Below are 23,136 nucleotides of genomic sequence, written 5' to 3'. Positions count from 1 at the left end.
CATCACTTGAGTAAATTGTCGGAATTTCCATAAATTTTAATGAAAAGTTAACAATGCTTGCAAGTTGAAACAAAGGAGCGTTAAAGTACCTTTGGCTCATTGTTCCCTTCGGTACATTGTTACTTTTATGATTCTTGAATTGGGTGCACTTGATGCCAATAATAATCCACAAAACGATGTAATAGTTCAGGTAAGTGCTTTTTTGTCATTCGTATGCTAATGAGGTGAGTATTGATACGATTTTTACCTTTTTTTTCTCGTACTTAGCTAAATTATTCCATTTTTTTTTCGGTGAATGACGTTTTTTTTAAATGATGATGCAATTCGAATTTTATCGTGAGTTTTGATAAAAAAAATTTTTGAAAGGCGTTTAGCGATGCGGCTCGTTAATGAAAGAAATTCCAAGTAATCGCATGTAATGATCTAGAACGAATTTGGGCTAGATTATCGTGCTCTTTCCTTTTTGTCTTTAATCTTATCTTTCCTTCTTTTAATCTCTGGGCCAGAAATTTTATGACAAGGCAAGTGCAATTTGGAAAAATGTTTCATTTTTGGCCTAAAAATTTTATTAGAAAAAAATTAAATAAATAAAAATAATATTTTTTTAAAAATTTAATTATTTAATTTATTTTAATTATTTATTAAAAAAAAATAATTTGTTTAGTTCTTATTAATTTTTATATTTTTGATAATTTTCAATATTTTTAAATTTAATTTACATAATTAGCAAATTTTTGAGGAAATTTACCAAAATAGAAATTTTTATATTTTTTAGTTTTTATATGATAGTTTAAATTTTAATTCTAATAAAAAAATAAATATTTTTTGTTTGTAATTTTTTAACGTTTTTGGATGTTAAACGTTACTGTTTAGCATTTTATTAATTTATTTTTTTTTTTAGAGAAAAGCTAAACAAAATCTTTCAAATTTTTGAAAAAAACATTATCACGTGACTTTAAATTTTTTTCACCTGTATTTAATAGAAAATGTCTTATTTAAGCAAATTTACCTATTCTTTGGTATATTCAATTACACTTTATGATTTTTTTATTCAAAAAATTCCCAAAAATGTCAAAAATATTCCAATTTTTCAAAATAAAAATTTTCCCCCTTATTTTTTTCGAAAAAATCGGAGGGGCGACAAAAAATGGAAATATAAAATTTATTCGCCTAATTTAAAAGAAAAAATTAACTTAATACACAGCTTTTACAAAAAAAACTTTAAAAATTAAAAAAAATACAAGTTTTCAAATTTTTTAACTCAAAAATTGAAAATTACCTTTAAAAAATTTTAAATGCCTTAAAAAAAATTTCATCAAATTTTAATTTTTAAAATAAAATTTAATATTTTTTAATTAATTTTTCGTAAGTTTTTTACCATAAAAACCAAGAATTAAAAAAAAATAAGATAAAATGTGAAACATTTCTTAAAATTGCACTTGCCTTAAACGACAAAACAATCGGCTTCTTATCACTTTTATTTATTTTTTCTTTTTTCTTGACATCCTTCCATAAAAAAAGGTTCCTGACCCATAAATGCTTTGCTGACCAAAGAAGGGACCGTGTAATCTGCTTTTAAAAGATCTTAATCCTCACTTTTATGATTCTTAATATGCAAAAATCACTCAATGCTTGTACATATCTTCTACGTGTGAATTGAAAAAAAAGGAGGTAATGCAATAAAAAAACATAAAACACAAAAAAGGACGAAATTCTGGTAGTGAAGTAAGAGTTATCCCTTAAATTTTATCCTTCTTCGTAAATTCGCATGTAAAAATTTGTTTATTTATTTACAGAGGGCGTAAAAATAAAGGAAAATATGCGATCAGGTTCACTCAATTGATCCGTGCAACGTTCAATGAATCCGTAAAGTTGTCAATCAATCGATGGTTCTTTGATGACTTCATCGTTTCATAGTAAAAAGGACCTTTTACCTTGACTTGAAGCAAAAATTTCTTAATGGTGGGAAAATTTTTCGTCAACTTTCTCATCGTTTCTTATCAAAAGAAATTTCAGAAGTAAATTTTACCTGATGATATGATTTCTTTTAAAGAAATAAAGTTAAAACAAAGAGGTCAGGTACATTAAAAATAAAAATATTTTGTGTTTTTCCAAAATTTTGCATACAATCGTTATTCAATTCAAAAAATTTTTAAAAATTTAATATTTCAGGTAGGACAATTTGTCCTTTTTATGTCACGTAGCTGCCTACACATGACTCATACAGACATGCACGTACGTGAAAAATTTTCAAAAATTCAAATAAATAGTCCAACATCGAAATTTTTAAGGTCACAAGCAACTCACCAACCAAAGTGTTCATATCACAAGGACAAAAAATTACAAAAAAAAATAATCATGGATACCAAAAGTGACTTTAATCGAAACACATCCACCCGCAAAGCGATCCGTTGGCGCACAAAATCCCACTTGACGCCATACGCACCGAATTTCATCAAAAAGGCACAACAAACGAAAATCACTAATCTCGTGGCGGAAATCCCGTTAGATAAAGTGTACGAAGCAATTGTGCCGCAAACGTCATTCGAGGAATTAAACTCGTCATTTTACATCGACGATGAGGACCAGCAATTGTTAGCTGCGCATCGTTCTAGTCTCAGAAATAGCATCCGCAAAAGGAGGAAAGCGAAAAATAATAAGGAAAAAATGGAAGCGAAGAGCTCCATTAGACCAAAAGCGATCAAATTGAGAGTTTGTCGAGCAATCAATGCCATCGATAGATTTTTCACAAAGTCATAAGTTGAAAAATTTAGTTTGAAATAATTAAAAATAGTCAAGAAAAATTTTGTAAAAAAATTGTGATAATAAATAAAATTAGATTTTAAGAAAAAGATTTTAAATAAATAAAGAAAATTAATAAAAATAACAGCTTTTGAATTTTTCTTAATTAAAAATTAAATAATAATTATTTAATAAATTTCTTAGTTAAAAAGTTAAGTCAAGAAAATTTTGTATTAAATGAACGTAATTAAATAAAATTTAGGGAGATTTTTTTTTAACCTTATAAACAAAATTCTTAAGATTTTATTTTTATATTTTCGCCAAAAATCATTAAAATTAATAATTTTCTCGAAAATTTTTCATAAATTCTTAAAATTATTTAAAAAATGAAAAATTAATTAAAATAAAAATTATTAAAATAAAAAAAATTAATAAATTTAAATTATTTTAATTTAAAATTTTAATAATTTTTATTAAAATAAAAAATTAAATAAAGTTTAATTTATTTTTAAAAAAATTTCTGAAATAAAAGAAATTTTATTTAACTAAAAATTAAAAATTTTTATTTTTTTTTAAAAAATTATGAAAATTAAAAATTGGTTTTTTTTTTTTAAATTTTAAACCAGCTTATCTTTTAATTTTTCAGACAAGAAAATTATTCATAAATCTCAAAAATTTAAATTCATTCAAGTACTTATTTTTTTTTTAAATTTTACATTCGGGAAAATTGTGGAAGAAAGATTTTCAAAATTATAAATAAAATATTTTTTTTTAATTAATCAAAATAACGATTTATTCATTTTTTTCAAATTTTCCTAAAAAAAATTATGAGTCGCTCTACTTCGGCACTTTTATGCTCAAGTACATCTTGCCCTTGATAGTTTGCTTCACCGGATTTATCTTTTTCAGAATTTGTGTCATTGTCTCAACGAGTTTATCACTGCTCACGCCAGTCTTTTTGTTCTTGAACTTTGTCAGGAGTTCCGTGGTTGTCATCGGTTTTCGCATCAAGTAACGACGAACAGCGTCTTCAGTGATGCCATAATCGCTAAAAAAAAAAAGAAAAAAATTAAATTATTTTTTTGCAAAACTTACTTGACACCCCTAACAACTGATATCGAGCAATGAGTCAGAGAGCGACGAAAGAAAAACTAACGGTCACACTCGCAGTTTCTGTCAAAGTTTATCGCGTCGCAAAAAGAATTCGTACTATTTTTTTGAATTTTTTGCCGGAAAAGTCCCCAAAAATGTACAGATTTTACCCGGAAATGCCCTTTCCGCCGCCACAATTTAATTATTTCGCGGATTCGTACGAAAATCCACCGCAAAATTGCTATTTGGCACAAAATGTAGCGCCGCCAGCAATGCAATACCATGTGCCGCAGTACGTGTTGCCGTATGCCGGTGTCGATTTGCGTTACTTGCCGTGGAGCAAAGTGATTGAGATTTTGGAAAAGCAAGCGGAGTCCTTCAAATTGTTCCAAATGAATGCAGCTTACGGCTATGACTGGGCAAACGAACAAAATGCGCGGCTCATTTTGGAATTTAATGCGCAATTTCGCAAGGAAGTCGAGCTCTTGACGGATGAACAATCGGCCGAGCAGTTGCCGGTTTTCATGTTGCCGGCATGGCCATCAATGGAAAAAGCCGTTCATGAGCCAGAGACGATTATTAAGGAGGCAGTTCAAGCACCACAAGTCACAACTGCGACTGTGGAGGGCAGCAAGAAACGCAAACGCGCAACGGCAGTGAAGAAAGGAGCCCCGAAAAAGTTGAAGACGAAGGAAATGATGACAGAATTGGTCGATCCGGCGGCATTTTATCGTTACAGTCCCGCAGTTAGTCCAATTAGCCCCTCGACGGAGGTCATTAACGTCGAAGGCAATGCCTTTTACTGATTGAGAGTCAGTCACGATGGATTTTTTTCCATGAAAATGTGTAAATTTTGTTTTCTTATCATTAAAATTAGTTTTTAAAAAATTGTTTGAGGTAATTTTATGATTTTGGAATAGTCGAAATGGTTTTGAATTCATTTGAAAAATTGAAAAACTTTTGAATTTCTTCGAAAAGTTGAAAAACTTTGCATATCGAGTACAATTTTTGATAGATTTTGAACAAATTTTTCAGTCAATTTCATTATGATGAGAAAAAAAATTCTCTACAAAAATTTAAAAAAGTAAAAATTTTGAAAGAAATTTTGAATTTCTTACAATTTTTGTTAAAATTTTGTCGAAAATCTACCAAAAATTGAACGTTTTCGTATTTTTTTTTTCAATATTCGATTTAACTTCTACGAATTTCGAAGCAAAAAGAATGGATGAAATCCAAAATTTTCTTCGCGGATTGACTTTAAAAGAGAAAAAAAGATAAAATACGTACTCTTTGGAATTGACGACTCCCGAAAAAGTGGGTGGAATCATCGGTCCATCTAACTTCATCTTCTTCGCAGGAGTCGACACGGGACTGTTACTGTTTTCAGAGGTAAGATCTGATGGCATACTTGATCCTTTTCGTTTGTTTGACTCTTGTGACAAACTTGGTGAACCAGAACGCGAATTGCTGCCACTGTAAATAAATTTAAATGTTAATAAGGTTAATAATTAATAAGGCGAATAAATTTAATATATCCATTTTTTGTCTCCCCCCCCCTCCGATTTTGTCGAAAAAATTCAGGGGGAAAAATAAAAATTAAATATAAAATACAAATATTTTTGACATATTTTGGAATTTTTATATTAAAAAATCATGAAAAATTACTGTTTATGTAAAAATTATACAAAAAACTAAAGAAATTTGCTTAATTACGACATTTTCTATTGAAATGTTGAAAAACATTTTTTTGAAAGTCACGTGACCAAAATTGTATTTTTTCAAAAATTTTTATTTTGGGAGATTTTGTTGATTTTTCTTTACTTTTAAGTTCAAATTTTAAAATAATATAAACTAAAATTAAATAAATGTTAAGAATCAACGTTTAACGTCTAAAAACGTTAAAAAATTACAAACAAAAAATTCAAAAATATTTATTTTTTATTTCCCCCCCCCCTCTCGAGAAAATCCTCATGGGACAAAAAATGAAAATATTAAATTTATTCGCCTAATTTGATAAAAATTGGTCGAAATTTTTTTTAATAATTTTGTCCCTATTAAAATTTTATCAAAAATGACGACTTTTCTCATAATTTTTTAAGAATTTTTTTTTTAAGATTTTTAATTTGAAAATTTTTTATGACGAAATTAATTCTTTTTCAAGGGTTTTTTTTTTCAAAAAAATATTTTTCAAAAATTTAAATTAATTAATTAATTTTTTAAAAAGTACTATAATATTCGTATATTTTTTTTTTAAATTTTGACTTCGATAACTTCAAGATTATCAAGTTGATAAATGGTCAAAAAATGAAAAATATTTCAAAACATTTTTTCGATTTTTCACTCAAAAACAAAAAAAAACATTGTGGTACAAAAATTTTTAAAAATATTTGGAGTTTCGAGAATTAAAAACTCACCTCTTGCCATTTTTGTCCTTTTTCTTCTTCTTCTTACTGTTGCTGTTATCGTTATCAGAATCACTGCTATCCGAGCTAAAATCACTTGACGAGTCTTTCTTATCATCTCCCGCCTTTTTCTTCTGTTTCTTCTTCTTTTTCTTGTCTTTCGTTTCCTTGCCTTCGTCCTTTTTGCCATCCTTTTTGTTCTTTTCCTCGTCCGATTTTTCGGATTCTTCTCCAGATTTCTTCTCCTCTTCCTCCTCACTTTCACTTGACTCCAGATTTTTCTGCAAATCATCGTCTTCGGGCACAGCTGGCAACGAATCTGCTTCACTCGAGTCTGAAATGTAATCCAATTCGCGACCTTCTTCATCTCCATCGTCAGATTCCTCAAATGCCTCGTCATCAACGTCATTTTTGCGTTTTTTCTTCGGCGCATTTTTCTTTTTCTTGTTGACTTCGACATCGCTGTCGGGATCTTTCTTCTCCTTATCACTTTTGTCGGAATCACTGTCGTTATCGCTGTCGATCCACTCGTCCATTTCGCTGATTGTGAGGTCTTTCTTCTTTCCCTTGCCGCCCTTTTTGGCATTTTCATCGTCCAAGTCGCCGGCAGTGTCGTCATCTTCGCCCTTCAAGCGTTTCCGCAACATCAAAGCGAACAAATTCAAGGTTTTCTTTCGGTTCGAGAACTCTTGTTCGGCATCTTCGGCCGACAGCGTTTTGTATCGCTGAATCGGTTGGAAGTTGTACCATTCGTAGAGCGGATATGCCTCGATGGCACCGTCTGGCGCATGAGTAAACACATAAAAGGCCGCATTATCACTCACGCCGCCTTCCCGAATCCCCTTGAATTTCTTGCCGGTCTTGCCGCCAACCTTCAAAATCCACGGTTGCGCATCCGGACGATAGCGTTTCGCGATTATGCCAAATTTCCGACGTCGCAACTCCTCTTTCAGACCTTTGTTGTACTCCGAGCCGGCACCAAATTTGGGCGAATCGTCTTCGACGCCTTTGAATTCGCGCATATTATTTTCGCGTTCCATCTTTACGTTTTTCCACTGTGCAAAATCGACATTTAGATTGCCGTTGAAGCGCATTACGTGATGCTTTTTCTTCAAATTTTTCGGCACACGGATCGTAAACTCTTGCACGGACACCGTGGGATTTGTCGATGAACTACCCTGTAGATGGCGAAATTGCATTAATGCAGAAAAAGGGGTTCTAATGAAGTTACGAGGAAATTACCTGCGCAGCACTCATCTTGGCACACTCAAATGTCGTTAAAAATACTTTTAAAAGTTACTTTTTGAGGATTTTACGGTTAAAATTGCTGTTAAAATCGAGCCCGAAATCATCAACAATGCAAAAAAATGTCAAAATCAAAAGTGACAGATGGAAATATTTAGGGTTACCAATTGTTCATTTTTTTATTTGGTGAGTTTCAATATTTTTTGGAGTTTTGTGTAAATTTTTTAAAATTTTATGATTTTTTTCAAATAAATTCAAATAAAATTCTGTATTCTTGTCCGTTGTTCTATTTAAGAATCCAAAAAAAGCTCAAAAATGTTAAAACTTTATTCAAAGTGATCGATTTTTAAGCAAATTCTCCAACGTAAAAAATTAAATTTCAATACCTACAAAATATTGGTGGTCTTGCATGAAATTTTATTTTGTCTGCAAAAAGCTACGTAGTAATGTTACTAAATTTTATTTTGGCTTTATGCCGTCTGCTACATTTTTTTTAGTCTAAATTATAAAATTTCCTTTTCTCTTAAAAATTCAAAATTTTTTAATGATTTTTGAAAATTTCCTGGGAACTAGGCTCATTGATTAAATCTGAAAATTTGCTTGAGATTTTTTTATTTTATATTTTTTTCAATTATTTTTTCGAATTTCTTATAAAAACCCTAAAATTCGAAGCCAAAAAATTGTTATTCAGTGAATTCATTTTTATTTATTTATTTTTTTTTTCAATGAGTAACTGCGAACTTTTAAGCTGTTCAAACAACTCTTCTTAAAAATATCTGTAAAGAAAAAAGCTTATATTCCATGCTCCAACTTGATGAGATCTGCTGCCTTTTCACCAATCATCATAGTAGCTGCTGCCGTATGACCTGAAATGATATGCGGAATCACCGAAGCATCTACAACTCTCAACTTTTGAACATTCTTAACCTTCAGATCTGGCGTAACGACCGTTTTTTTGTCGTTTTTGGCGCCCATGCGACATGTTCCCGTATCGTGACTACCTGGTATTGCTATGTAAGCCATGACACAGAGCCAATATTCGTCACTGTTAGCTCCGAAATCATTACATGCCGGAATATCATATAGATAGAGTTGCGGATTGTATTTTGCAAAGGCCGGGGACTCGATAATTTTTTGTGCCCTTCGAATGCCAAATAGCATTGCTTTCCTGTCGTATGGGTCTTGGAGCATGTTAATATGTATGATTGGTTTTGAGAAAGGATTTGTATCACGAATCGTAACATAGCCCCGCGTTTTTGGATGAACTAACATTGGATCGAGAGAAATGGTATCATTTTTATTGTTTGATAATTCCGCGTGTGCTTTATCATAAAAACTTGGTTCAAAGCAAAACGAATCTCGCAGGAAACTTCCGGACCCACCTCCGGGAAACATAAGTATTTCAACGTCGGGAACACCAGGAGGATAGGGAGAATCATCCATTTTATCGAAAAATAAGCCTTCTGCTTGGGCAATATGTAAGGGATTCGGTTGATTAAAATTCTGCAAATAATCGTTGAACGTATTTGGATCGTCATTAAACATAGAATTTCCGGTGGTGTTTAAAACGTAAATGGGACCCATGATAACAGAATGATCTTGCAAGTTTTGACCTACTGGCAAAAATTTTACTAAAGGAATGTTAAATTTTTTTAAAGTTTCTTGCGGTCCAATGCCACTCAAGATCAAAAGTTGCGGGGAGTTGTATGCACCAGCACTTAAAATTACTTCTTTCGTAGCCGTCGCTTTGAAAGTATGTCCTTGCTTTTCATACAAAACTCCTGTCGCTTTGTTTCCTTTGAACAAAATCTTCGTCACGTGTGAATTGACACTCAAATCCAAATTGGATCGTGGTAACACATCTTCAATGTATCTCGTCCCTGTATCTTCTCGACTTCCATTGCGTGTAGAAGTTTGCAAATAATGCACTCCCAATTGACTTCCATTGTTATAATCGAAATCCCATGCATATCCTTCATATTTGCCTGCTTTATAAAAATCTTCCATAAGTTTTGTGCGATAATTCACATACATCGTATTCATTTTTCCACTGTCTCCATGGACAGAAGGATTGAATTTTCCTTTCACGGGATCTAAGGTATTCCGTTCGGCTTTCATAAAATACGGCAACACATCATCCCAACTCCAACCAGTAAGACCCCATCCATCGTAATCCGCTTTATTTCCACGTACATACAGCAACCCGTTAATAAGTGTTGATCCACCAAGACCCTTGCCTTTTGGTATGCAGCATTCTTGATTGACCATACCGAGACAACTGCTGTCGGATCGCTCTGACGTATATTTCCAATTCCACAAAGAACTTTCGTGGGTTAATAATGACGCCACTGGTACAAAACCTAATGGATGTTTCTCCATTGGACCAGCTTCAAGCAATAAAACGCGGACACACGTATTTTCTGAAAGGCTTCATGAAAATAATCAACTGAATGTTTGTGAAAGCGAAAAAAATATTAAAATTACCGACTAGCAACAATACTTCCAGCAGTTCCACCTCCGATCACAATAAAATCATATGTACCTCCTGATAGGTGAGCTTCGGTGTAATCTAAAAAAAAAATAATAAAATAATTTATTTTTTTTAATTCAGGAATAAAAAAAACTAACGGTGTAGCAAAAGCGAAATCGCACATAATTTAAGAAATTTTCGAATTATTTTCATTTTGAGGATTAAATGTAATTATTTTTTTATTTTGACTTTGACTGATAGTTAGCAACTGAAATTTGGTCTCTTAATTATTATTTTTATATTGGATTATTACTACGTTGTATTTTAATCGTTCAGCTTATTAAAACAAAGCTGTTTAAATTCAAGTAATTTAACCATATCGACAATTTAAAAAAATGAGATATTTTTGGATATTACCAGAAAAAAGATGGAAAAAAGTGGTTTTTAATCGATCTTGACGACAAAATAATAATTTGAATAAGGCCGTTCCAAATAAAACTTAATAGTTTTGTCCGTTGCCCCATTTTGAATTCGAAAATCCTACGGGGCAAAATAAAAAAAAGTTAAAAAAAAAGAAATTTTCAAAAATTTTTTATAATATTTTTTTAATTAAATTTCTCAGAAAACGTAGAAACTATCAGAAAAAAGTTTACATAAATTGTATTTTAATCGTTCAGCTTAAATTTAATTTAACCTGTATCAGATATTTTTGGATATTACCAGAAAAAAGATGGAAAAAAGTGGTTTTTAATCGATCTTGAATTTTTGAATAGAAAAACGAAATTTTACATGAATTTTTTTTCTAAAATAATTTTTTTTTCACAAATGGTACAAGTACCGAGAGGCAGAGAAATCTTAATCTATACAGATCAGTGAAAATAACTTATTCAGCTTAAATTTCTCAGAACACGTAGAAACGTGAAAATATCAGAAAAAAGTTATCGACATAGACATCTGGAATAGAACCAGAGAAATCCAGAAACCTCTGGAAATCCAGTTGATCGAATCAATTGTCAAACAACAACTCAAGCAACATTTGGAAGCAAATTCAATAATTGCTACTCAACAATCCGCTTTCCGTGATAAGCACTCCTGTGAAACAGCCTTGAATTGCTAGCCGAAAATTTTTTGGGGGGCACACAGAACAAAATTTTTACTCAGATTCTTAAAATTTTCTTTGAAATTTGAAATTTTGGGGGGGGGGGGGTACGGCACCCTATGACGCTACGCGCCTGGTTATTAACCAATGGAAACACAAGAAAACTCTGAAAAGGGTAATAGTCATACTGTTTATGGACCTACAAAAGGCTTTTGAAACCGTTGATCATGAAATACTTTTAACGAAAATGATGAATTATGGTATAGGCGGAAACGTTATTAAGTGGTTTCGTAGTTGGCTCACCGATAGAGTACAGTTTGTATCGTTTTGTGGTGTAAAGAGTTGTCCTTTGAAAATTGATGTCGGAATACCGCAAGGAGCTCCTATTAGTTGCGAATTGTTTAACGTATATTGTAACGATGTAGTCAAATGTGTCCATAAATGTAATATAAACTTGTTCGCTGATGACGCGATTCTTTGGTCTGATGCAGAAAATTACGAAGAAGCACTTGAAAAGTTATCGTCCGATTTTGTTAATGTCTGTAATTTTCTCAATAGCTGTAAATTGAAATTGAATGTGGAAAAAACAAAGATTATGAAAGATTAAACATTGAATTAAATGGACAACAGTATAAATGCGTCGAAGAAATGAAATACTTGGGGGTAATAATTGACAATAAATTGAAGTTGCAGAAAAACGCGAATCATGTGTCAAACAAGTTGTCACGCATGGTTGGATTTATGAATCGTAACAGGAAGAAATTACCTAAGCAAACAAGACTGACACTTTATAAATGCATGATTGGGACACACATAGACTATTGCAGCACCATTTTATTTTTGAACAAGAAAGAAGAGATTGAGACATTGCAAAAGATACAAAATAGAGCACTGAGAAATATTACAAATGGAAATGGATACAGCAGAATAAAAGATATGTTGAAAGAAACTGAATTATTGAGTGTGTGGCAACGTATCTGTTATAACGTTCTAGTCATTATATTTAAGGCATGTAAAAATCTTTTACCGAATCACCTCACAGCCAATATCGAGAGAATTGATGAATTGCAACCGTATGAATTGAGAAGCAACGAAAGACTGAGGCCATTATCTGTGATATCTTACCAAGAACAAAACTCAGTGTGGTATAAAGGTGTTAGAATGTATAATGAAATGTCGCAACAATATGGAACAAACTGTGATGAACTAAGTGTTTTTAAGAAAAACGCCCTATCATTTGTACGTCAAAATATAAGTGTGAACTATAGTGTTGATATATAAGCATACCTGACCCAAAGATTCGTTAAATCATCGCAAGATGGACCACATCAAAACAACATCAAAAACAACATTCAGTGAATGTTTAAGCAAGCAAAAACAATTCATTTTTTTATTTATTCTTCTCAATGAGAAACTGCGAACTTTTAAGCTGTTCAAACAACTCTTCTTAAAATATCTGTAAAGAAAAAAGCTTATATTCCATGCTCCAACTTGATGAGATCTGCTGCCTTTTCACCAATCATCATAGTAGCTGCTGCCGTATTACCTGAAATGATATGCGGAATCACCGAAGCATCTGCAACTCTCAACTTTTGAACACCCTTAACCTTCAGATCTGGCGTAACGACCGTTTTTTTGTCGTTTTTGGCGCCCATGCAACATGTTCCCGTATCGTGACTACCTGGTATTGCTAGGTAAGCCATGACACAGAGCCAATATTTGTCACTGTTAGCTCCGAAATCATTACATGCCGGAATATCATATAGATAGAGTTGCGGATTGTATTTTGCAAAGGCCGGGGACTCGATAATATTTTGTGATCTTCGAATGCCAAATAGCATTGCTTTCCTGTCATATGGGTCTTGGAGCATGTTATTATGTATGATTGGTTTTGAGAAAGGATTTGTATCACGAATCGTAACATAGCCCTGCGTTTTTGGATGAACTAACATCGAAGAGAGAGAAATTGTATCATTTTTATTGTTTGACAATCCCGCATATGCTTTATCATAAATACTTGGTTCAAAGCAAAACGCATCTCGCAGGAAACCTCCGTACGCACCTCCGGGAAACATAAGTACTTCAACGTCGGGAACACCAGTAGGATATGGAGAATCATCCATTTTATCGAAAAATAAGCCTGCTGCTTGGGCAATATGTAAGGGATTCGGTTGATTAAAATTCTGCAAATAATCGTTGAACGCATTTGGATCGTCATTAAACATAGAATTTCCGGTGGTGTTTAAAACGTAAATGGGAGCCATGATAACAGAATGATCTTGCAAGTTTTGACCTACTGGCAAAAATTTTACTGAAGGAATGTTAAATTTTTTTAAAGTTTCTTGCGGTCCAATGCCACTCAAGATCAAAAGTTGCGGGGAGTTGTATGCACCAGCACTTAAAATTACTTCTTTTGTAGCCGTTGCTTTGTAAGTAAGTCCTTGTCTTTCATACAAAACTCCTGTCGCTTTTTTTCCTTTAAATAATATCTTCGTCACGTGCGAGTTGACACGCAAAACTAAATTGGATCGTGGAAGAACATCTTCAATGTATCTCGTTCCTGTATCTTCTCGACTTCCATTGCGTGTAGAAGTTTGCATAAAATGTACACCTAATTGACTTCCATTGTTATAATCGAAATCCCATGCATATCCTTCATATTTGCCTGCTTCATAAAAATCTTCCATAAGTTTTGTGCGATAATTCACATACATCGTATTCATTTTTCCACTGTCTCCATGGACGGAAGAGTCGAATTTTCCTCTCGCGGGATCTAAGGTATTCCGTTCATATTTCATAAAATACGGCAACACATCATCCCAACTCCAACCAGTGAGACCCCATCCATCGAAATTCGCTTTATTTCCACGTACGTACTGCATCCCGTTAATAAGTGTTGATCCGCCAAGACCCTTGCCTTTTGGTAAGCAGCATTCTTGATTGACCATACCGAGACAACTATTACCGTATCGCTCCAACTTATATTTCCAATTCCACACAGAACTTTCGTAGGTTAATACTGACGCCAATGGCACAAAAGCTAATGGATGTTTCTCCATTGGACCAGCTTCAAGCAATAAAACGCGGACACACGGATTTTCTGAAAGGCTTAATGAAAATAATCAATTAATTGTTTGTAAAAGCGAAAAAAAATTTAAAAATTACCGACTAGCAACAATACTTCCAGCAGTTCCACCTCCGATCACAATAAAGTCATATGTACATCCTGAAAGGTGAGCTTCGCCGTAACCTAAAAAAAATAATAAAATAATTATTTTTGAAATTCAGAAAAAGAAAACTCACGATATGGCAAAAACAATATAGCAAATAATTTAAGAAATTTTCGAATTATTTGCATGATTTTGAGGATTCAATGTATTTTTTTTTATTTTCACTTTGACTGATAGTTAGCAACTGAAATTTGGTCTCTTAATTATTATTTTTATATTGGATTATTACTACGTTGTATTTTTTTCGTTCAGCTTATTAAAACAAAGCTGTTTAAATTCAAGTATTGACCATATCGACAATTTAAAAAAAATGAGATATTATTGGATATTACCAGAAAAAAGATGGAAAAAAACGGGTTTAAATCGATCTTGACAACAAAATACATGATAATTTGAAAAAATTAATAAAAAAATGACGAAGCTCGGAATACAAAATTGTGGTATACTCAGTAACGTAACTAGGCGAAATTTTTTGATTTTTTTTTTAATTTTAATTTTGAAAGAAGAAAATATTTAATTTTATCGCACTATTCTAAATTAATTCTACAAACAAACATCAAACGACTAGAATCTGTCCAAAAACAGTTCCTTATTTTTTCCTTGTCTTTGAAATCTGGGCTGGAAAGAGAACCAACTGCCTTCCTATAAGCATCGCCTGAAATTGATGATGTCCTAAACGATAGAATTAATTCTAGTCATATTTGACTAGAATTACGCCCCATGACCTACAACTTAAGAAAACAACGTCGAGGCAAATGCCACCTTAAACCGTTGCATCAGCATCTTTAATTCAACCTGTTATAAGAGTGACATTGAATTACCAAAGTTTAGTTTTAAGAAGAAATTGAAGCTACTCTTTGCACCTTACAAGTAAGAGAGAAATTTTTAATCTGAATGGGCCCAATCACTGTGTGTTTCTCGTTTTTTATTTTTCGTTTCATGCTTCTTTTTTCATCCTGTGATCACTCTGACCAAATAAAACACTCCAACTGGGCCTGAGGGAGGACTATGATATATTCAATAGCAACGGATTAAATGGCGCATGATCAACAAAATTATAACGTGAAAGAAAAGCTTAATGCTTTTTCCTCCAACTACAATGCTGTAATCTTTATTTGATGAAATAAATAAATAAATAATGTTTTAGAAAAAAAATCAACAAATGCGAAAAGATTAATCAAGATTTTTGGAAGAACTTATTTTTTTTCCAAAATTTCAATCCACAAAAATCTTTTTGAACCTTTCTGAACAAACCTGGCAACCCTACAAAGAATTCCCGCAAAAAAAAAAAAACAAAATCTAACGAACTTTGGCCACGTGGGTACAATTTTATTACGGAAAACGAAGAAAAATAATTTAAAAAAATCTAATCTGAATCTAATGAAGGTTGTGTAAGAGTGGAGTCACTATCATCAGACATGTAAACCGTATCTCCGCCCGGCGATCTTAGCGTTGCATCTAGCGACTTGAACGAACTCAGTGACGCATCGGTCTCATCATCGAATCCATCAAACGTTCGTGCCGTCAAATATTCCTGCGACGTGATTTCCGTATCTCGAAGGGAACTTGCATCGACCAAAGTGCTCTTTTCACTTGATTCGGAAATGCTGTCATGCGGTGTGCTTTGCGCAAGAAGTTCAGGAGCGAGGCCTGCCGTAATTAAATCTTCCACTTCAATCCTTCCTTCATCCGCTCGAATTTCCAATCTTTGCACATTATGATCGACTGACCATAATTCTGGCAGAAACTTCGGCTTCAACGTTTTCAAAAAATGCTCGCGCCACATTCGTTCGAGATTTATTAGACCTCCGCCGTTGTTCATGAAATATTCGACGACTTTCTCGCCGTGCGCCACATAATTGTCGTTTTCTTTGTAAATGTTGATTTCCGCATATTCTTCGAGTAATTCAAGGGTCACTGACTTTTCGTCAGGTAAAAGTGTCAAAATTTCCTGTTCCAAGACTTTTTTACGGTCTACCGGGATCATGTGGCCGTTATATAAAAGGGCTCGTGAAGCGGATTTAAGTCGCTTCAAATGATCAACTTCGACTAATTTTGTGTTCGGCCCATCTTGCAAGGGGGCATCACACAGTTCCGCTAGAGATTGTCTCATTTTGAAATCGGACATGTTGCTGAATTGATGGCAGGTTGTACAAGTCAAGACCACATCGTGACTACAATGGTCCTTCATGACGGGCGTAAAATGGATTCTATAATCTCGTGGGACGACATTTTTCCGAATAAGGGAGTCTTCGCGACCGCAAACGACACAACGATTCTCCTTCGCGATCGTGTAGTATTTGCCAACTTCGCCCACGGCACGTCCCGCAGGCTCAAAAGTCAGTCGGATGGAGTAAGGATCTTCGGTATGGACCACTGCCAGTTCCTTACTGACATACCAATCGGCTTTGGAGCGATCACAAGTGCACAACAACTCGCCATCCGGTGCATACATGTGGATATTATCGTACATTGGACGTCGCAAGGTGTTTTGTTTGTAACGTTTGAACTCTTTTGTGATCGATTTTTTGCTTTTTTCCAGCAATTTAGATGACGTCGAGGATGTTTCGGTCACCGGACTGCTGGATTCCTTGAAATTTATCTCCAAATATCGTTCACACACGTCAATGACATGCTTGATGTGCTTCGTGTGGTTCGTGAAAGGCCCTTTGGGACTAATTATTTCGGCAAAATTCTTAAAAAGTTCAATGCCGACAAAGGCATCCATTGCCGCATACTCAATTTGATGTTCGCTCAGTGTTTCTGCCTCCCAGTTTGATGCTCGGATACGCCAATCTTTGTTCAATTCGATGCCTAGCTCACTTTTTGACATTTTTCCCAAGCCCTGAGGCGTGATCCGCGCTTCTTGTGCCATGTAACGCAAATCCAAGGTACTAGCGACGCCCGCTCCGTAGTCATGAGACAAATATTTGCCGTCATTTTGCGGGGAAACTCCGACTTTTAAGATGTCTTCGTCTTCGAGAAGATCACGGAGCTCCACGGGAATCTCCTTGAGACAACAAAGGCGCAGTAGAGCGCAAAATCCATCGGCTGTAGCAAGTTGCAGCAATGCAATCGGCTGCCGAACACCATTCAAGGTCACCCATTCCGTGTCGAAACCGAGCACAGGATATTTTTTACAGTCACTAAAAGAAAAAAAAACATGAAATTTTAAGTTTTAAAGCAAAAAAATGAGAAATTTTACGCTTTTATGGTGTTAATTACAGCTCTGCACGTTTCCGGAGAACTAACAACCTCAATTCGTTTGTTCGATAAAAATTTTTCAGTTTTATCTTTCGCTGATAAATACTTCGATAACGAGCTTCGGATGTCTCTGCGGTATCGGGTGAGAAGAAGGACCAGTCCGACGCCTACTCCGCCAGCAATTAGAGCTGTTGTCACTTGTTTCGTCGTTCGTTCATTCATTTTTAGGCTGAAAATTGCGAGTTGTGTGTTTCACAACATCCATCGATGACCGAAAGAAATATTTTTGACGTTTCCATTCAAAATCAAAACAAATGTATCCCTTTCGAGACGGTGAAAAAATTGATTTTGGCGGAAATCAATTCAATTAATTTTTTTGTGTTTTAAATTCATTTGATTTATTTTCAGTTAAAATTTAAATAAGAAATAGTTTAGTATTGACCCAATTGCTAAGTAGTTTTGTCTAAAAAATCAAACAAAACCTCTAAAAATTTTTTTCATTTATTTTAAGTGCGGCATTGAAGCAAAAGAATTTACTTATTTTTTTTTTTTTTACTAAAAAACTGTAATTTTTCGTTTTTTTTTTCAAAAAATGTCCAAAAATGTTCCCATTTTATATTTAACTTTATTTTTCTCCCTGAATTGTTTCATCGAAATCGGAAGGAGGGACAAAAATAAATAGAAAAATTAAATTTATTTGAAATTTGATTTAAAAAAGAAGCAAAAAAAAAGGTTTTTGAAAACTTTTTGAGAATTTTTAAGTGAAATTATTTTAATTTTTAACTGTAAATCCTCTTAAATTTCAATTTTAAGGCATTTTGGAACATAGTTTGTGGGACAAAAAGTACAAAAAAAATTAGAATGGCCCAAATATTTTTTTTAGTAAGGCGAATGAATTTAATATATCAATTTTTTCTCTCCCCTCTGATTTTGTCGAAAAAATTCAGGGAGAAAATAAAAATTAAATTAAAAAATTTAATATTTTTGACATTTTCATGAATTTTGTAATTGAAAAATTACTGTTGTCGATAAAATTATACAAAAAACAAAAGAAACTCGCTTTAATAGGACGTTTTCTATTGAAATGTAAAAGAAATTTTTTTTTCAAGTCACGTGACCAAAATAATTTTTTTTCAAAAATTTTTATTTTGTGAGATTTTGTTTGAATTTTCTTCAATTTAGGTTCAAATTTGAAAATAATATAAACTAAAATTAAATAAATGTTAAGAATCAACGTTAAGCCCTCATGAAAATCCTCGGAAAAAAAAATCGGAATTGTAAAAAATAACAAGTAAGGCCGTTCCAAATTTTTTCCGATGTTTTTGTCCCAAAACATTTTTTTCAAAATGGGGGGGGCAAAATAAAAAAAAAAAGTTTTGAAATACAAAATGACAAAATTTTAACAAATTTGGGCCCTTAATGAATATTTTAGTAGTTTTTGTGGTATTTACATTGAGATTTGATAATTTAAAATTGATCTGAAAGTATTTCAAGTTAAAAATTTTAACAAAAAAATTTCATAAAAATAACCGTCAAAAATTTTTGAAAAATAATTTTTAGGAAATATTTTTATAGAAGAAAATTCATGTAAAATTTCGATTTTCAACACAAAAAATTTTAAAAATGAACAATATTTTAAAAAATTTTTGAAAATTTCTTGAAAAAGTAAGGAAAATGACCAAAAAATGGTAAATTTTGATGAAATTTTTAACTTTTTTTTTTTATTTTGCCCCATTGGATTTTCGGCTTTTGAAATGGGGCAGGGGACAAAAACATAGAAAAAAATTTGTAGCGGCCTAACTTTTGAACCGATGTCAACAAAAAAATTTTTATATTCACATAGGGGTGTTCATAAAATTCAAAATATTCAAAAAAAGACAGAAATCAAATTTATTTCCGTAAAAATAAAATCAATCTTAATTTTGTGAAATTAATGATACATGAAAAATTGAATTAAATAAGTCTGTTTACCAACAACAGCATCTACAGCATGAACATTCATTTTCCGAATCATCCGGTCTTTCTGAATTCGCATCCGAATATTCTTCATCCGAATAATATGGATCAAGCGAATCATCCTTTTCGATCTGCGAAAATGTAGATCTGGTGTATCCATTGTATGTCAAGCGGCATTTCTTATTGGATTTGGACTGAGTTGCTGAATTTTTCTAAAAATGAGAAAATTTTTTTTAGTATTTTCGATTTTTTTTAACTTTTGAAAAATCTCACCCGTTTCAATGAAACTTCTGAATGACGATAGCCATATTTTTCCAAATAAACATCTTGCTCGTGATAATCAGTACGTGTGAACATTGCATACCCTGTTTTAACAAACTTTAAACTTGAGATGCTCTTAAAAAGGGAGCATTGCTCTGTAAATCCAAAATTGAAAACGGTTGATTGAAAACGGTTGACCGACAAATATTTTAGGAAACGACAAGTGTCTTTTATCAAAATCCAGGTATTTTTGTGCAAAATTCTTCCATCTGGCAAAAGCAAGGTTGTTAAACGTGGCCATCCACGAATAATTTCTTCAATTGTCTCATGGTTAATTTCATCTGTCGTAGAAAAAGTTGAAATTTGGGGACATTGGCGGACAAGATGACGAATTCCATCAAATTGAATTGGGTTCTAAAAGTAAAAGTAAAATTTAAAGATTTTTTTTTTAAATTGATGACAAAAAAACTTACCCCATTGTAACTTTCACTAAGACGCAATGTTTTGAGATACGGCAACTTTGCGAATTTTAGAAAACATTTGTTCGAAAGACCTGTTTTGCGCTTGTTTGAAGTATCAAACACCAACAAATGCTGCAAATTCTTCAATTGTTCGATCGAATTCGGAGAATGTTCGGCCGAGTCGAAAATATGGCGCGGAATCAGTCCATGTATCTCGAGATACTCTAATTTCGGCATATTTGCATAAATAAGACGATATTGTCTGTCTTTTAGATTTCCTTTCAAATTGAGTTTGATTAAGCCAGTGAATGAAGAAAAAATATTTGAAATGCAAGTTTCGCAAACTGAAACGCAATTAAAATGCAATTTCAATTCCTGGACATGAGAAAAGTCTGGAACTGCTTCTGAATGATCTGAACAACAATCGAGACCTGCTTCAAAGCTCAGCTCGAGTGACTTCAAGTTTGGGAATTGATGTAATTGGAGAAACGTAATGTAGGGCAATTTATGAAGATTCAGTCCTGTGATGTGAATTAGATCAATAGTTGTATCTTCGAGTATGTTGCAATCGTGTTCGAAATACTTCAGCGCTCCAATTACATTAAATTCAATTAAATTGGCCTTAACTGCATCTGTAACATTCCAAGCTTGGGAAAAATATTCATCTTCGAAAGGATTTAAATTTGAGATTATCAATTTGTTCAAGTTTCCTAGTCCTTTTTCGTTTATGAGGAAATTCTTGATCGCATTTAAACAGCCAATATAAAAGGGATCTCCTTTAAAACTTATGTGGATTTCCTTTAAAGATGATGGATAGTATGTCAGTTGAAGCAAGTCTTGATTTTTCAAAACTAATTTTTTCAAATTAGGAAAATTAGTCAAGATATTTTTGCGGAAAATGTCGTCGAGAATTTCTGATCCTTTTTCTCTCATGAGTGGCGTAAAAAAATCATGTGTCAATTCCATCTCGGTGATTTCTTCTCCAAGTCGCATGAAAAAGTTTTCGGCAAACACAAGTGTCTTGAAAGTCACTTTTTCCAAAGCGAGACGATCAAAAGTTCGTTTCGTGCGTCTCTCGGGGGCGAATAATTTTCCGATGCCACAATTTGGAGCCAAATAGTCGTCTGACATCGTTAATCGAAAGAATTTCTTGAATCCTGGACGCAAAGTCAAGTGAAAGAAAGTGATACAAACTTCTGAACAGCGACGAATGCTCCACGGGTCCAAATACTCGAAAATTTCCAACAGCATCTGAAACGAATTTGAACGATTTTCAAGATGGCGAACAGTAAAAATTCTTAAAATTCAATTTTCTTACCTCAACCGGGAGATTCTCGATGGGCGAGTAATTCTGTTGCCTTTTTCGTGATCGAGTGTTCATTTTTACCGCGATTTTAATGCAATTCTGGCGATTTTTGACACAAAAATCAGAAAAAAATCAAGAGACGAAACGAACCGCGTCACAAACGAGCTTCTATTCGGATTTCATTTCGATCGCCGGCGGATTTCGATTCATCAGTTTCATTCGTCTCACCAATCAGTGCAGGTCAGGAGCTTGGGTCTCTTGCTTTTTTTTCGTAAAATTCTGTGAAAATTCTACCGAAATCAAGATAAATTTGTGTCAATCATGGAGACTAGATCCAAAGCGAGAAATCAACATAAATCGTTGATCGAGAAACTTCCGGTTGAGGTAAGAAATTGCCTTTTTAAATATTTTTACAATTCGCCATGATGAAATCTTTCATTTTTTTCCCCAGATGCTGTTGGAAATTTTTGAGTATTTGGACTCGTGGAGCATTCGTCGTTGTTCAGAAGTTTGCATCACATTTTTTCATCTGACTTTGCGTCCAGAATTTAAAGATTTCTTTGAGTTGACGATGTCAGACGACTATTTGGCTCCGAATTGTGGAATCGGAAAGATATTTGCTTCCGGCAAACGAACAAAAAGAACTTTTGATCATCTCACGTTAAAGTCCGTGACTTTCGAGACACTTGTGTTTGCCATGATTTTTTTCACGCAACTTGGACCAGAGGTTCGAAAAGTATATATTGATGCTAGTTTTTTCCGTCCAATCATTTACAAAACCGGCACATATATGACTGAACGAGTCTTTCGAGGAAACATTTTGATAAATTTTCCTAATTTGGAAGAGTTAAGAGTAGACGCCGCCCAAACTCTTGATAAAATCATTTTTTTCCCACCGTCATTAAAAATAATTTCAGTTGACTTGGCTAAATTTGGTGGAAACGTAAAGGATTATAAGAAATTTTTAACCGATAACATGGGATTGGCTCGACTAGAGAAATTAAACTTCATTAAAATGATGAAAATGCATAACTTTGATCAAAATAACATAATAATTTACCAACATTCGAAAATATCAGAGGCAGTTGCAAGTATTATTCAAGAAATCGGTCAATACTGGAAAATTCGAATAAATTGCAATCTTCTTGAGCATTCAGTTATCGAGCCAAACTGCATCACTGGACTATATACTGAAAATCTCACACAAATTTCGTACAACTCGTTGCTAAAGTTTCCCAATCTGAAGGATCTTTCACTAGATTTGGATACTTCCGTTCACTGTTTTGGCAGCCATCAATTAAATTCAGATCTGTCACATGTTGAAAGCTTGTGGATTGCTCCTGGACGTGGAACAAAATGTGAATCTTGTATTTTGCAAATGATTTCGTCATTCTCAGGACTAACTAAGCTAACTTACCATGGAAATTTGACAGAACATCAAATTCGGTTGATTTTCGATCAACTTCAAAATCTGGAATACTTGGAGCTAGTTGGGAGAATTCCAAAAAATATTTTGGACTCTTCAAAATTTACGCCGAATTCCATTGAACAATTAAAAAATCTGCAAGCTTTGTTCATCGTTCACGTTTCGTCAACATTGGAAACGGGCATTTCCAACGATTGTCTTCTAAAGTTCGCGTCCTTGCCGAATCTCAAAGTTTTACGTTT

The 23,136-nt window shown here is 33.2% G+C and overlaps 6 protein-coding genes across 6 annotated transcripts in view; 1 reads left to right on the top strand and 5 right to left on the bottom strand.

Annotated features, from left to right (window-relative positions):
- Positions 1-3,536: 3,536 nt before the first annotated feature.
- On the bottom strand, positions 3,537-7,588 carry LOC134827832 (general transcription factor IIF subunit 1). Its single transcript, XM_063840675.1, has 4 exons — positions 7,479-7,588; positions 6,249-7,414; positions 5,122-5,307; positions 3,537-3,790 (listed from the first exon to the last, which is right to left on the bottom strand). The coding sequence occupies exons 1-4, from the start codon at positions 7,491-7,493 to the stop codon at positions 3,580-3,582; spliced, it is 1,578 nt and encodes a 525-aa protein (XP_063696745.1). The 5' UTR covers positions 7,494-7,588; the 3' UTR covers positions 3,537-3,579.
- A 685-nt stretch (positions 7,589-8,273) lies between these two features.
- Positions 8,274-9,860, bottom strand: LOC134837559 (glucose dehydrogenase [FAD, quinone]-like). The gene has a single exon (XM_063852940.1). It carries the CDS (start codon positions 9,858-9,860, stop codon positions 8,274-8,276), a length of 1,587 nt encoding a protein of 528 aa, XP_063709010.1.
- A 2,662-nt stretch (positions 9,861-12,522) lies between these two features.
- On the bottom strand, positions 12,523-14,408 carry LOC134837558 (4-pyridoxate dehydrogenase-like). The gene is made up of 3 exons (XM_063852939.1): positions 14,354-14,408; positions 14,216-14,300; positions 12,523-14,158 (listed from the first exon to the last, which is right to left on the bottom strand). Exons 1-3 carry the CDS (start codon positions 14,406-14,408, stop codon positions 12,523-12,525), a joined length of 1,776 nt encoding a protein of 591 aa, XP_063709009.1.
- Positions 14,409-15,588: 1,180 nt separating this feature from the next.
- Positions 15,589-17,746, bottom strand: LOC134827830 (exonuclease 3'-5' domain-containing protein 2-like). Its single transcript, XM_063840672.1, has 2 exons — positions 17,486-17,746; positions 15,589-17,426 (listed from the first exon to the last, which is right to left on the bottom strand). Exons 1-2 carry the CDS (start codon positions 17,704-17,706, stop codon positions 15,647-15,649), a joined length of 2,001 nt encoding a protein of 666 aa, XP_063696742.1. The 5' UTR covers positions 17,707-17,746; the 3' UTR covers positions 15,589-15,646.
- Positions 17,747-19,387: 1,641 nt separating this feature from the next.
- LOC134827831 (uncharacterized) lies at positions 19,388-21,618 on the bottom strand. Its single transcript, XM_063840674.1, has 4 exons — positions 21,481-21,618; positions 20,175-21,413; positions 19,714-20,115; positions 19,388-19,652 (listed from the first exon to the last, which is right to left on the bottom strand). The coding sequence occupies exons 1-4, from the start codon at positions 21,541-21,543 to the stop codon at positions 19,452-19,454; spliced, it is 1,905 nt and encodes a 634-aa protein (XP_063696744.1). The 5' UTR covers positions 21,544-21,618; the 3' UTR covers positions 19,388-19,451.
- An 85-nt stretch (positions 21,619-21,703) lies between these two features.
- Positions 21,704-23,136, top strand: part of LOC134837556 (WASH complex subunit 2-like) — a 3,904-nt gene continuing 2,471 nt past the window's right edge. The window contains exons 1-2 of the mRNA XM_063852938.1: positions 21,704-21,852; positions 21,920-23,132. Coding sequence (XP_063709008.1) covers positions 21,790-21,852; positions 21,920-23,132 — 1,276 coding nt within the window. The 5' untranslated portion in view covers positions 21,704-21,789. The remainder of the gene's footprint in view (positions 21,853-21,919; positions 23,133-23,136) is intronic.

Source organism: Culicoides brevitarsis, chromosome 1 (assembly GCF_036172545.1).
Source record: "Culicoides brevitarsis isolate CSIRO-B50_1 chromosome 1, AGI_CSIRO_Cbre_v1, whole genome shotgun sequence".
NCBI lineage: Eukaryota > Metazoa > Arthropoda > Insecta > Diptera > Ceratopogonidae > Culicoides > Culicoides brevitarsis.
This window is presented reverse-complemented; position numbering and strand designations above follow the sequence as displayed.

Excerpts from the sequence above, each read along its gene's own strand:
- LOC134827831 (XM_063840674.1), bottom strand. The coding sequence starts at position 21,543 with ATGAACACTCGATCACGAAAAAGGCAACAGAATTACTCGCCCATCGAG. Across the intron at positions 21,414-21,480 it reads TCGAGAATCTCCCGGTTGAG|ATGCTGTTGGAAATTTTCGA; the intron begins GTAAGAAAATTG and ends AATTCGTTTCAG. Across the intron at positions 19,653-19,713 it reads CAGAAGTTTCATTGAAACGG|AAAAATTCAGCAACTCAGTC; the intron begins GTGAGATTTTTC and ends TCTCATTTTTAG.
- LOC134827830 (XM_063840672.1), bottom strand. The coding sequence starts at position 17,706 with ATGAATGAACGAACGACGAAACAAGTGACAACAGCTCTAATTGCTGGC. Across the intron at positions 17,427-17,485 it reads GTAATTAACACCATAAAAGC|TGACTGTAAAAAATATCCTG; the intron begins GTAAAATTTCTC and ends TTTTTCTTTTAG.
- LOC134837559 (XM_063852940.1), bottom strand. The coding sequence starts at position 9,860 with ATGGAGAAACATCCATTAGGTTTTGTACCAGTGGCGTCATTATTAACC.
- LOC134827832 (XM_063840675.1), bottom strand. Across the intron at positions 5,308-6,248 it reads AAGGACAAAAATGGCAAGAG|TGGCAGCAATTCGCGTTCTG; the intron begins GTGAGTTTTTAA and ends ATTTATTTACAG. Across the intron at positions 3,791-5,121 it reads GGAGTCGTCAATTCCAAAGA|CGATTATGGCATCACTGAAG; the intron begins GTACGTATTTTA and ends TTTTTTTTTTAG.
- LOC134837558 (XM_063852939.1), bottom strand. The coding sequence starts at position 14,408 with ATGCAAATAATTCGAAAATTTCTTAAATTATTTGCTATATTGTTTTTG. Across the intron at positions 14,301-14,353 it reads TATATTGTTTTTGCCATATC|GTTACGGCGAAGCTCACCTT; the intron begins GTGAGTTTTCTT and ends TATTTTTTTTAG. Across the intron at positions 14,159-14,215 it reads GGAAGTATTGTTGCTAGTCG|CCTTTCAGAAAATCCGTGTG; the intron begins GTAATTTTTAAA and ends ATTTTCATTAAG.